This window comes from Triticum aestivum, chromosome 5A (assembly GCF_018294505.1).
Source record: "Triticum aestivum cultivar Chinese Spring chromosome 5A, IWGSC CS RefSeq v2.1, whole genome shotgun sequence".
NCBI classification, from domain to species: domain Eukaryota; kingdom Viridiplantae; phylum Streptophyta; class Magnoliopsida; order Poales; family Poaceae; genus Triticum; species Triticum aestivum.
Window position 1 is genome coordinate 43,181,584 of NC_057806.1, and position 13,535 is coordinate 43,195,118.

The 13,535-nt window shown below is 41.9% G+C and overlaps 2 protein-coding genes across 2 annotated transcripts; both read left to right on the forward strand.

Moving 5' to 3' along the window:
* Positions 1–5,544: 5,544 nt before the first annotated feature.
* LOC123102201 (WPP domain-associated protein) lies at positions 5,545–9,514 on the forward strand. The gene is made up of 5 exons (XM_044523506.1): positions 5,545–6,055; positions 6,695–8,073; positions 8,317–8,443; positions 8,754–8,855; positions 8,978–9,514. The coding sequence occupies exons 1-5, from the start codon at positions 6,026–6,028 to the stop codon at positions 9,056–9,058; spliced, it is 1,719 nt and encodes a 572-aa protein (XP_044379441.1). The 5' UTR covers positions 5,545–6,025; the 3' UTR covers positions 9,059–9,514.
* A 625-nt stretch (positions 9,515–10,139) lies between these two features.
* LOC123106513 (uncharacterized) lies at positions 10,140–11,259 on the forward strand. The gene is made up of 3 exons (XM_044528661.1): positions 10,140–10,277; positions 10,631–10,856; positions 11,025–11,259. The coding sequence occupies exons 1-3, from the start codon at positions 10,152–10,154 to the stop codon at positions 11,033–11,035; spliced, it is 363 nt and encodes a 120-aa protein (XP_044384596.1). The 5' UTR covers positions 10,140–10,151; the 3' UTR covers positions 11,036–11,259.
* The last annotated feature ends 2,276 nt before the right edge of the window (positions 11,260–13,535 follow it).

A 13,535-nucleotide genomic window follows, 5' to 3' on the forward strand; every position in this document is an offset into this window, starting at 1 on the left:
CAATCATCGAAATCACGAAAACCTAACAAATCACACAAAGTCTTTGGAATCGTGGAAACACTAGCACCCAAATCACATAAAGCATAGAACTCATGATCTTTAATATTAATTTTAATAGTTGATTCCCACTCATCATAAAGTTTTCTAGGGATAGAAACTTTCAACTCAAGTTTTTCTTCATAAGATTGCATCAAGGCATCAACGATATGTTTAGTAAACGCTTTATTTTGACTATAAGCATGAGGAGAATTTAGCACGGATTGCAACAAGGAAATACAATCAATCAAAGAGCAATTTTCATAATTAAATTCCTTGAAATCCAAAATAGTGGGTTTAGCGACATCTAGGGTTTTAATTTCTTCAATCCCACTTTCATCAAATTTAGCATCAAGATCTAAAGACTCCGAATTTTTGGAACGCCTTCTAGGTAAAGGTGGATCATATCCAGTCCCATCATTATCAAGATTCATATTGCAAAACAAAGATTTAATAGGGGATACATAAATAACTTTTAGATCTTCATCTTTATTTTCATAGGAACTAGAAGAACACGCTCTTATAAAGGCATCTTTCTTAGCACGCATCCTAGCAGTTCTTTCTTTGCACTCATCAATGGAAATTCTCATGGCTTTCAGAGACTCATTGATATCATGCTTAGGTGGAATAGATCTAAGTTTCAAAGAATCGACATCAAGAGAAATTCTATCAACGTTCCTAGCCAAATCATCAATCTTAAGCAAATTTTCTTCAATCAAAGCATTGAAATTCTTTTGCGAAGTAATAAATTCTTTAATATTAGATTCAAAATAAGAGGGCATCTTATTATAATTTCCATAAGAATTGTTGTAGGAATTACCATAATTATTAGAGGGATTACTAGGATAAGGCCTAGGATTAAAATTTCCTCTATACGCGTTGTTACCAAAATTGTTCCTACCAACAAAATTCACATCCATATATTCATTATTATTCTCAATCAAAGTAGACAAGGGCATATCATTAGGATCAGAAGAAACACTCTTACTAGCAAATAATTTCATAAGTTCATCCATCTTTCCACTCAAAACATTAATTTCTTCTATCACATGCACCTTTTTATTAGTAGATCTTTCAGTATGCCATTGAGAATAATTAACCATAATATTATCTAGGAGTTTAGTAGCTTCTCGTAAAGTGATTTTCATAAAAGTGCCTCCCACGGCCGAATCTAAAAGATTTCTAGAAGCAAAATTCAATTCGGCATAAAAATTTTGTATAATCATCCACAAATTCAAACCATGAGTAGGGCAATTACGTATCATTAATTTCATCCTCTCCCAAGCTTGTGCAACATGTTCATGATCAAGTTGCTTAAAATTCATAATATCGTTTCTAAGGGAGATGATCTTAGCGGGAGGAAAATACTTAGAGATAAAAGCATCTTTGCACTTGTTCCAAGAATCAATACTATTTTTAGGCAAAGAAGAAAACCAAGCTTTAGCACGATTTCTAAGCGAAAAAGGAAATAGCTTCAATTTAACAATATCATTATCCACATCTTTCTTCTTTTGCATATCACACAAATCAACGAAGTTATTTAGATGGGTAGCGGCATCTTCACTAGGAAGGCCGGAAAACAGATCTTTCATGAAAAGATTCAGCAAAGCGGCATTAATTTCACAAGATTCAGCATCGGTAAGAGGAGCAATCGGGGTGCTAATAAAGTCATTGTTGTTGGTATTGGTAAAGTCACACAATTTAGTGTTATCTTGAGCCATCATGACAAGCAAGTAATCCAACACACAAGCAAACAAAAAGCAAGCGGGAAAAAAGATGCAAATAGAGAAAGAGAGGGAGGATAGAGAGAGAGGGTGAATAAAACGGCAAGGGTGAAGTGGGGGAGAGGAAAACGAGAGGCAAATGGCAAATAATGTAATGCGGGAGATAAGGGTTGTGATGGGTACTTGGTATGTAGACTTTTGCGTAGACGCCAGAAATGGCTCGTTGTTGGAAGTCAAATCTTGACTTACGCGAACCTCACCGGCAACGGCGCCAGAAATTCTTCTTGCTACCTCTTGAGCATTGCGTTGGATTTCCCCGAAGAGGAAAGGATGATGCAGCAAAGTAGCGTAAGTAGTTCAGTTTTTGAAAACCAAGGTATCAATCCAGTAGGAGGTTGTGCGCGCGTCCCTAGTACCTGCACAAAACAAATAACTCCTCGCAACCAACGCGATAAGGGGTTGTCAATCCCTTCACGGTCACTTACGAGAGTGAGATCTGATAGATATGATAAGATAATATTTTTGGTATTTTTGTGATAAAGATGTAAAGTAAAATAAAGGCAAAGTAAAAAAGCAAAGGAAATAACTAAGTATTGGAAGATTAATATGATGAAGATAGACCCGGGGGCCATAGGTTTCACTAGTGGCTTCTCTCAAGAGCATAAGTATTCTACGGTGGGTGAACGAATTACTGTTGAGCAATTGACAGAATTGAGCATAGTTATGAGAATATCTAGGTATGATCATGTATATAGGCATCACGTCCAAGACAAGTAGACCGACTCCTGCCTGCATCTACTACTATTACTCCACTCATCGACCGCTATCCAACATGCATATAGAGTATTAAGTTCATGAAAACAGTGTAACGCCTTAAGCAAGATGACATGATGTAGAGGGATAAATTCATGCAATATGATAAAAAAAACCATCTTGTTATCCTCGATGGCAACAATACAATACGTGTCTTGCTGCCCCTACTATCACTGGGAAAGGACACCACAAGATTGAACCCAAAGCTAAGCACTTCTCCCATTGCAAGAAAGATCAATCTAGTAGGCCAAACCAAACTGATAATTCGAAGAGACTTGCAAAGATAACCAACCATAGATAAAAGAATTCAGAGAAGATTCAAATATTGTTCATACATAATCTTGATCATAAATCCACAATTCATCGGTCTCAACAAACACACCACAAAAAGAAGATTACATCGAATAGATCTCCACAAGAGAGGGGGAGAACATTGTATTGAGATCCAAAAAGAGAGAAGCCATCTAGCTAATAACTATGGACCCGAAGGTCTGAGGTAAACTACTCACACTTCATCGGAGAGGCTATGGTGTTGATGTAGAAGCCCTCCGTGATGGATGCCCCCTCCGGCGGAGCTCCGGAACAGGCCCCAAGATGGGATCTCATGGATACAGGAAGTTACGGTGGTGGAATTAGGGTTTTGGCTCCGTATCTGATCGTTTGGGGGTACGTAGGTATATAGGAGGAAGGAGTACGTCGGTGGAGCAATAGGGGGCCCACGAGGGTGGAGGGCGCGCCTGGGGGGGTAGGCGCGCCCCCTACCTCGTGTCCTCCTCCTTTGTTTCTTGACGTGGGGTCCAAGTCTCCTGGATCATGTTCGGTGAGAAAATCACGTTCCCGAAGGTTTCATTCCGTTTGGACTCAATTTGATATTCCCTTTCTTCGAAACCCTAAAATAGGCAAAAAAGCAGCAATTCTGGGCTAGACCTCCGGTTAATAGGTTAGTCCCAAAAATAATATAAAAGTGGATAATAAAGCCCAATAATGTCCAAAACAGTAGATAATATAGCATGGAGCAATCAAAAATTATAGATACGTTGGAGACGTATCACCCCTCCACCATAATCCACCTCGGTCATATCGTCGTAGTGCTTAGGCGAAGCCCTGCGCCGGTAGCTTCATCATCACCGTCATCACGCCGTCGTGCTGACGAAGCTCTCTTGACACTCAGCTGGATCAAGAGTTCGTGGGACATCACCGAGCCGAACGTGTGCAGATCGCGGAGGTGCCGTACTTTTGGTACTTGGATCGGTGGATTGTAAAGACGTACGACTACATCAACCGTGTTGTCATAACGCTTCCGCTTACGGTCTACGAGGGTACATGGACAACACTCTTCCCCTCTCGTTGCTATGCATCACCATGATAGATCTTGCGTGTGCGTAGGATTTTTTTTGAAATTACTGTGTTCCCCAACATCTAGGCCTCATCTTCATGTCTGTGCCACGACCACACTCATCTTTATGGCCAACATTGACTTCATGCCTATTCTCTTCTCTGTGTTAGCATTTTTTCATCTCATTTCTAGCCATAATAATTGATTTTAGTTATTCTCCCATATCAAACAAATGAGTTATAGCCACTATAATTGATTGGTTATGCATAAATACAAAATATGTAGCTAACCAGCTTCGATTGCTCGTCGTCCCATCTGTTTGCAAATGAAGGCGAAGATAGAGATGCAAGTTCACATGGGGAAAACCGCTTCAGCCAAAGAGACATGGCGGCTTCTAGATTGGGATAACTTGGTTAGGAATTATACTTGGTCTCATAGGATTTTCTCCACTTCACATGTGCATAAAGCCATAAACATAGGAACTCCAACGACCTCAGCAAATGACTCATCATGTGAAATTGTCATTCCAATGGCAAGAGCAAATAACTCAGCAAAAACTGTCTTTGAATTCCCTCTCCTACATTAGGCTTATCTCTCGGCCTAGGAATAGACCGTCCATCAGGTCAAAACCCCTCTCACCGCATTCCTTCCGCGCCTGCCAGGAGGGTTCCTATACCAAGCCCATTGTTGCACTGCGCCGATTCCTCTCATCGCGGCGTTGTCAAGCAAGGTTTGTCATGGACCTCTACTTTCTTCCTTTGTGCCACTGGCATCCCATTGCATATGATGTTGTCCCCTCACCATTCTGTAAGAGGAGGTGGGGCGGTGGCGAGCCATGGCGTGAGAGGAAGGATGTCGTGGAAGCTGTGAGGAAGAGGGCATGCGATGCAATAGAGTGGGGAGAAGAGGTTGTGAGAGGGGAAGGCGCGAGGGAGATAGAGGTCGTGTGAGAAGAGGGCATGCGATCGAAAATATCTATCTCTTAGGTCTCAGCCATGCCAAAGGAGGTTGTCGTGCGTTGATAGTAGGGCAACAGAAAGGTGTGGGAGGCCATGAGCAGCGCCCATTTGAGACAAACTGCCAGCCACACAGCTCTTCCCCATGCAGAACGGGGTGCGTCTCATCCTGACGAAAGCATCCACGCCAATCCCTCTAGTCTACATATCAAGGGCAAGTGAGGTGTCGTGAAAGGCAATGCAGCAGGCGACCCGTGACTGGAAATATTAAATACACATGACAAATCAAACACAAATTATGTTTTTGCCCGGATGGCAATTTCTTTCCGCAAGCATGTCAAATACCGGCAAAAAAAACGACAAAGATTTATCATGCTTGCTAAAAAAATTATCATCCTCGCAGCAATAATTGGCCATACTATAGTTCGGACGTTTGATTTGTATAGAAATCTAGAAAAAAAAACCCAGCACGTGCTGATGCTGCCAGTCTACTGGCGTAGTAGGAGCAGCAGAGTGTAAAATAGTGGTAGTCTACATCGAAGGGTACGTGAGGTGTCGCGAATCTCAAGGCAACAGACGGAGCGGGCGACCCGTGAGTGAGAGACAGCGACCGCCAACGGCGCGCGCATCCACCCCCTCCGACAAACAACCCCGCGCTGTCACGGAAACTCCGCCTTCGCTGTCAACGTCGCCGCTCGCCCCCTTCCCCGCTCCCCCTGACCGGCTGACCCGGCCTGAGCGCGCGTGTGGCCACTGGACCGGACCAGCGGCGCGGAGCCAGCAACCACCGCCGCATCCTCCCTCCCCGTCCCGGACGCTCCTCCAGCAGTTTCCTTCCTGCTGATTTTTTCTTCTTCCTCTCGTTCTTTCCAACTGGCAAGCAACCGCCCCTCCCCCCACCAACGAGCGAGCGAGCGAGACGGGGCAGCCAGAGCGAAAGCAGCCGCCTTTGCTGCAAAAGTGCGCCGCGCACTGCTGCATCCCTCCCCCTCTCCCTCTCTCTCATAGCGCCTTCCTCTGGTTCCGCCGCACTCTTTTTCGTTTCGGTTTCCCGCCCCTGAAGCCCCGGCGAAATTTGAGACGCGGGCCAAGGCGCGGGGCGGCACCGCTTCCCGTCCTCGGCGGCGCGGAGGCGGACGGCTGCGTCTGGCTCCGCGGACATGGCGCCGGCGCCGGCGGCTGAACAACCCGTGAGTTCTTCGCCCCTTCCTTCTTCTTTTGTTTATTCCTTCAAAAAAATTCTCCCCCTTCCGAGGAACAGCAGCAGCCGCCGCCATTCTTCGCCGGTCAACCACTGCCTTCAGTTTACTCCACTTCTTGTATGATGATTTCTTGATTAATTAACGAGCACATAGCCCGGGGCTTAATTAACTGCTCGATAGGCTCCGCAGATAATCTTGTCGCAATCTTGTACCAGTAGCGTGTTAGGTGTAGCTTAAACCACAAAAAATGGAAGATACTAGTAATAACCAAGTACAGAAAACCAAGCAATGAGCAGTCTGACTTCAAACCCTGTCATCCTAACAGTTTGGCTCCAAATATTCCTCATCCTAACACAGCCGCCTCTGCTTCTCAACTGCATGTAGACTATGGAAGGCTCATGGGCTGCATTTTGCTTTGCTTGGCAGGCAGCTGCCGCTACCACTATATCTGTGATTTGTTTGCCTTGCTTGGCAGGCAGTTGCCACTAGCCCACAAACACTCTGTCGTTGGTTTCTTTATTAATTCGAATAAAAACACTAATATTTGATTATTATCTTCACTGTTTGCGATAATGGTCCGACCTGTCGTAGACTAACAAATTCCATTGTTTTGTCATCTTTCTGCAGTTGGAGCATGAGCTGCAACAAGAGCTCTCCGGCATCATGATCCATGGCTACATTACCGGTCTGCGCCGAGAGTTCGAGACGAAGCTATGTGAGAATCACAACCGTATCAGCACACTGAGCAAGAGCTGCAAGGAAAACCTTTCCGAGGTCGCCGCTCTACGAGATGAACTGACCGGCATCCTGACCGATGTGACAGCTTCAGAGTCCAGCCTGCTCCCTCCCCACAGCAGTCTCGAGAAAGCAGAGGAGACGAACTCCCTGAAGATGAAAGATGACAATGACATTCCGGACTTTTCGCTCCTGAAGCACCTGCGCGGCGAAGAGATCACGACGTTTTTGAAGTCTGAATGGCTCAAGCTGCGAAGGGAGCACGAGTATGAACTGCAACAGACGACTGAAGAGCTGTTCAGGCTGAAAAGGCATTTTGCAAAGGATGGCGCTGTGTTGCCTTTTAGGAAAGAGAGAGAGCTTGAGCTCATCAAATCAAAGCTGCTTCAGACTATCTCCAAAATGGATGGCATTATCTCGAGCAAAGAGGGCTCTGGCTCTCATTACAATGAGGATGATGAGCTATGCAGATTGAAGGACAGAATTGGTTCTCTGCTCGACGAAAATGAACGTCTCCGAGGTTTGCTGTCTGACAAAAGAAAGGAGGCTAAGCAGCTCTCTGCACAAGTAGTCGATGCACAGAGCGATGTCCCGCGCCACTCGCTCTCCGAGTCAAAACTCAGCAATCAGCTTGAAGACCTGAAGATTGAGAGCCACTTGAAAGAGCTATTGGAACTGTCTATATTAAGAGAAGTTTTTGGCAGTTATGAAAATCAGATTGATGATCACAACCAGGAGGAGTGCTTCCTCAGAGAGTTGCTTATGGAGAAAGAAGAGCGGTTACTTACCATGTCTGGGGATAAACGTAAGCTCAAGTATGAAAATGACCAGCTTGTATCTATTGTAGGATCAAAACTGGTTCAGCATCATGAGGAATTCGACTTGGTTAATGATGAGCTTACGATGTTCAGGGAGAAAGTGTGCGAGCAAGAGCTGCTGATCTTGGAGTTCAAAGGCGAGGCCAGCTCGATGAAGAGCTGTCTGGATGAGGCCATCCAGCAAATCCATGTGTGCAAGCAAGAGATAGTTGGGCTGACTGAAAGCTTAGCTTCCATGTCTGTTGCTTTGGAGGAATCAAAAGAGCAAAATGCCTTGCTCGACGCGACTATCTGGGAAATGAAGAGAACAGCAGCGCCACACACCGACGGTCATATAGGAGATGATGCAGGCTCCCTAGAGCAATTCACCCTTGTTAGTATGCAGAAATTGTCTAAAGCATACAGTGATTTCGAAAGCAGATTAACGCAAAGTATGAAGCAAAATGATATAAGGTGCGCAAATTTGTTAACACTCATTCCCCAATGTTTTGCTGTTGCTGTTTATTTAATTAAAATCGCACCTTCTCAGCAAGCTCACTTCACCAGAGTATGCAAACATATTCTAAACATATGCACGTTACCGTTCCAAAAAAAAACAAAAAAACATATGCATGTTACTGAAGACTAGCATCTTAGTCACACTCTGTCTATTTCATATTTCCTAATGCACTGGCCATTTTTTATAATTTTGTGCAGGTTGACTAGAATAATTCGCCAGTTCAACCCACTGGTGCAGCAAGTTGCTGTACTAAAGAAGAAGGAATTCTGGTATAAACAAATACTCGAGATTAAATGCTCGAATCTTGAAAAAGCAGAAGCTGAGGTTAGCCTTCTTTGCGTCGCTTCATTTTGCTTTTGGATTGGTTTGAGTTCTAAAGTGACGTGTTCAACAAAATTCCAAGTAATTTTCAAAGTTGGGACTTAAGTAAAGGAAGAATGGTATCTCAAGATTACATTTCTCTTAGAGAAACACATGATGCTTGTTTTGCAGTCCACCCAAATAAAAACGTGGTTCTGGAATCTAGACAAGATGGAGTGAATTTTTAAATCTAAATGGGACTTCTCCATTTGTTAACTATCCATTTTCTGTAGGTGGTGATATGATTCATAATTGTTTTTCTAATGTGATTCAGGTTGATGTACTTGGCGATGAAGTTGAGACCCTCTTAAGTGTTCTTGGTAAAATCTATATAGCACTTGACCATTACTCTCCTGTCCTGAAGCACTACCCTGGGGTAAGAGCATTACTGCATAAATATCCATGGAACTAGTCCTGCACTTTTTGTTTATAATATGTACATGTAGGTTTTGGGGTGAAGGTTCTACAATTCACAATCGTTTTCCACAATTACCGCAGGTGACCGAGATTCTGAATGTAGCTCATAAGGTGTTGAAAGGAGAAAGTATTGAGCAATACAACACTTTGTTAAAACATTAACATCACAGATGTTGACTTGCAGAGATCCTGAGAATAGCTTCGGGCAAGTTTTCGCAGAGTGACTTAGAGGAGGAAAACGAAGATATTAACTTATAGATATAGTTGCAGTCAAAGTAGTAGACAGCATTATTCGATTGCTAGTGTGACCAGGGTTATTATCTCTTTTCTTAGGTTTCATTTGTATCATATCAGTGTGCAGTTTGTAGTTGTCGATACAAATCCATAGGGTTTACTGGTATTCATTATAGCTTTTAGTTTGGGTTGTGGGTGCACTATTTCTCTGTTTTCTGAGAAAATTGGGTGATTGATTCTCTGCTTGCAGCAAGGCAGCTTGATATAGTCCTAGTAGCTTATATTGTCAGTGACTACTATGTATAAGTCAGTCCTAGTTTGTATTGTATTGGCTACATTTATGTATCTGTAAGTTGTAACTAGTGCAGATTTTTCCCAGGGCTACCAGTGCAGTTTTCTGCAGTCAATTTTTCTAATTGAAAAGAGTATGAATTGTATTAGTGCCAACCTATTAATGGAAGCATTTGGCCAAATTTGTCTCACCATCTCAAAGGAGAGGATGCGTAAACTCATGATGGATTCTTGGCATGAATATAAATCCACTGCAAATAAACTTATAAATAATCCAACCAACAACAAAATAGAATAAAAATATTAATGTAATTTGACAGACTTGTATTGGTACTATCGGTGCATCAAAAAAAAAAACCTCTGACCTCATGAGGCCAAGACCCCATATTCGCTTTGAAAGTGAAAAGGGTGAGGTGCCTACAAAGTACACACAAGACTTGCACCGATTATTGGTCAGAGAGGTCTTTATTTTATCGCGACAAGAGCACGAAACTTAATCACCAACACGCAAAATGTTAGCTAGGATTAGTCTATAGACGATTGCACACCACATGGTTTAAATTATTTTCTGGATTTGTGAGGCGACATCAGGATCCAGGTCACCATGGTTCGCGGGTCAACTCTTTCGTTCTCGGACGCCATCACCGGGTAAAATCCTGTGAATCAGGACAATTAATTAGGCTATAAGTACCCAAATTACTACTAGTGTCTTGAGTTTGTCCTGAGGAAGATGACTGACCTTGCGGCGCCGATGAATATGAAGAGGAAGGATGTTGAGGTGGTGGCCAGCCATGGCTTCTCCATCTTCCTTGATCCTAAGAGGATCAAACTAGAGCTGCTGCCTCCATATGGCATGGTAAGTAGTATCCTCCTCATAGCATACAACTTTGTTTCATGAGTTCTAGTTAGATTGGTAGTAAAGAACATATTAAGACTTGGGCGCCATAGTTCGTTTATGATGCCAAGTTAGGAACTGGCAGTAATTGACCTGGATAGTTAGCAGGTAATTAGCAGTGGTGGTACCATATCAGATCTAAGATGATCCTAAGAACTTCTTGGCCTTATTGGATCAGTACACCCAATGGTTGATTAAGTCAACCACATGACAAACATACCAAGATTAACTCGATTCGTTTCGTGATATAAGCTTGCGTTTAACTCGGTCCACTTCATGTGATAAGCTTGCATTAACTCATCTCAATTTGTTAGGATGGCGTGATTCTCGACATGATGGAAGATGAGGAACCACCGGCACATGCTCTAACTAGTGCACCAACCATTGTCCATGACAAGGTGAACATTGTATCTGGGGGCAAATCTTCAGAGCGACCACTCAAGAACAGTGAAGAACAGGACGCTGCTGCAGCGACGCCGATGGACGTCGAGGCAGAAGCCCAGCAACACCAGCCATGCCGGAATGCTCCTTTCTTTTCGGGTTAGTGACAATCATCTCAATTGTTAACATTGTTCATGGGAAAACAAAAAAGACGGCATCATCTTGTTGTTTATGTACGAAATAGCCTGGAATATATTGAATTCTAGTAGCATGTGAGATGAAAGATATTTTTTAGCGAATTAAATTATGAATGTCCTACGCTTGCAGGTTTCTTCTGACTTCCGAGTGGCACTTCACTGAATATTGTGGTGTAAGCATGTGACCAGCATATAGATTGATCATGTCCATTTCATGCAGTGTAATGCTAATCTTTAGTACCACCTGGACTAGTAAATATTGTTAATGTATATCTTTTGAACTATTTAATGTTACGTATTAATTTATGGGTCCCTATAGTTGTTCATCTAAGATGATATCGTTAATATTTTGTTCATGTTCTCCCTCCTCCCGTCATTTGTTTTGTGGCTGTCTTTTCGGCGCTTCAGGCGCTGGTTACAGTGCAAACTGTAAAGCGTTGCCTGAATGAATGTTCGCTACACTAACCACCCCACCCACATCACGTGAGGCGTTTAGTTACACCTTTTCTCTTCTTACTTCTTTCCTTTTTTGTTTTTCTTTATTTTTGATTTTTCCTTTTCTTGTTCCTTTCTTCTTTTTGTGGAACGGTTTTGTCCATTTTTCTTATTCTTTTTTCTTTTTATATTTTATATTTTTTATCTTGCTAAATACACGAATTTTTCAAATTCGTGTTTTTAAAAAAATCAATGGTCTTTTTTTCAAATTTGTGAACTTTCTTTTCAAAATCAACGAACTTTTTTCTCAAAATTGCTGATTTTTTTTTCAAAATTGATGAACTCTTTTAAAAAAATGACGAATTTTTTTCAAAATCTTGGAACTTTTTTAAAGTTGATGAATTTTTCCCAAAATCATTAAACTTTCTTAAAATTTGATGAATTTTTGTTTACAAATCCATGATATTTTTAGTAATTCATTTTTTTATTTGTGTGTTTTTTTTCAATTTCGTGAACTTTGTTAAACCCACGAACATTTTTTAATAAAAACATAAACTTTTTTATTTCACGAACATATTCAAAATCGTCAAAAAGGCGGAGCCTGTCTTTTTCCTAAACCAGCAGCACAACAGAGCCAAAAAAAATGCCAGCCAGGCGAGTTGATAGAGCGAACAATTTTTGTTTTTTGAGCGAGCGAGCGAGGGAGCGATTTTTAATGGACCGCGGCCCGCTGCTGTTCGCGTGAGCGTAGAAACAGCTCAAAGTTTCTCAAAAAAAAAAACAGCTCAAAGAAGGTCGCCCTTTCGGTGCCGCTTCTCCAACGGGCGCCAAAATAGGAGCTCCCTGCTTTCTCTGCTTCTGTCCATATGTTTTGTGTTCCGATCTGGGCTTTTCTTTTGTCTTTGCTTGTACTTTTGTTTGTCCCTTGGCAATTTGGGCTAGGCTGACACAAAGAAACACAAGAAAAATACATAGAGGCAAAAATCTCAAAAAGTGCAAGCAGAGGCCGAGCTCCATAGAGCTCGTTGTTTTTTTCAGAGAAAATAATTTTTCAACACCTCCAAAAAACCAGAAAAAAATACATGTAGGGATATCGTTGTAGTATACGTGTATAACATTTCATGAACATATCTATTCATACGTGTTGTACACAAATAGACAGATTAAAATAGGCCTTTTCTTGTTGTGTTTGGGCTAGATATTTGTCTTGTGTAGTATGCAAATAATCAAATTAATTGATGAAATTTTATACATACTTGAAGAATATGCAGATGTATTTGTAGAATAGGTGTGTGTGTGTGTGTGTATTCGTACACCCAGGAGTACATACTCCCCTCCCTTAGCGAAGCCTTTGAGTTGGATATACCCAATAGCTAACAGGCTAACCCACAGAAAAAATGAAACATGTAACAATTTTCCTTTGAGTGTGGCGCCTAGGTGCTTGATCCTAAAATCAAGGGATTTTTCATGGCCATGGTATCGTTCCCATAACCTTCATGGTAAGTATTACACACACGTGAGGTATATGCTAACTTTGTGAGCTTTCATGTATAATTTTTGTAGTTTATATATACTACTTTTATACGATAGTATATACCTTATTTTTGTGATGGTGAAATTTTGCAATGGAGTATACACCGTTTTTTATAAAGTCGCTACCTTTTTCAATGTAGTATATACCAACAACAAAATATTAAAGTAATTTGACAGATTTATGTTGATACTATTGGTGCATCAAGAAAAGAAACCTCTGGCCCCATGAGGCCATGACCCCATATTCGCTTTGAAAGTCAAAAGGGTAAGGTGTACAGGAAATGCACATGAGACTTGTACTACTACCGATTATCAGCAGAGATCGAGGTCTTTATTTTATCGCGACAAGATTAAGAAACTTAATCATCAACATGCAATACGTTAGCTGGGATTAGTCAATAGATGATTACCCAAGTAGTGTCTTGAGTTCGTCGTCCTGGGGAATATGGCTGACCTTGCGGCGCCGATGAATATGAAGAGGAAGGATGTTGAGGTGGTGGCCAGCCATGGATTCTCCATCTTCCTGGATCCTAAGAGGATCAAACTAGAGTTGCTGCCTCCATATGGTATGGTAAGTAGTATCCTCCGCATAGCATACAATTTTGTTTCATGAGTTCTAGTTAGATTGGTAGTAAAGAACATATTAAGACTGACGCCATAGTTCGTTTATGAT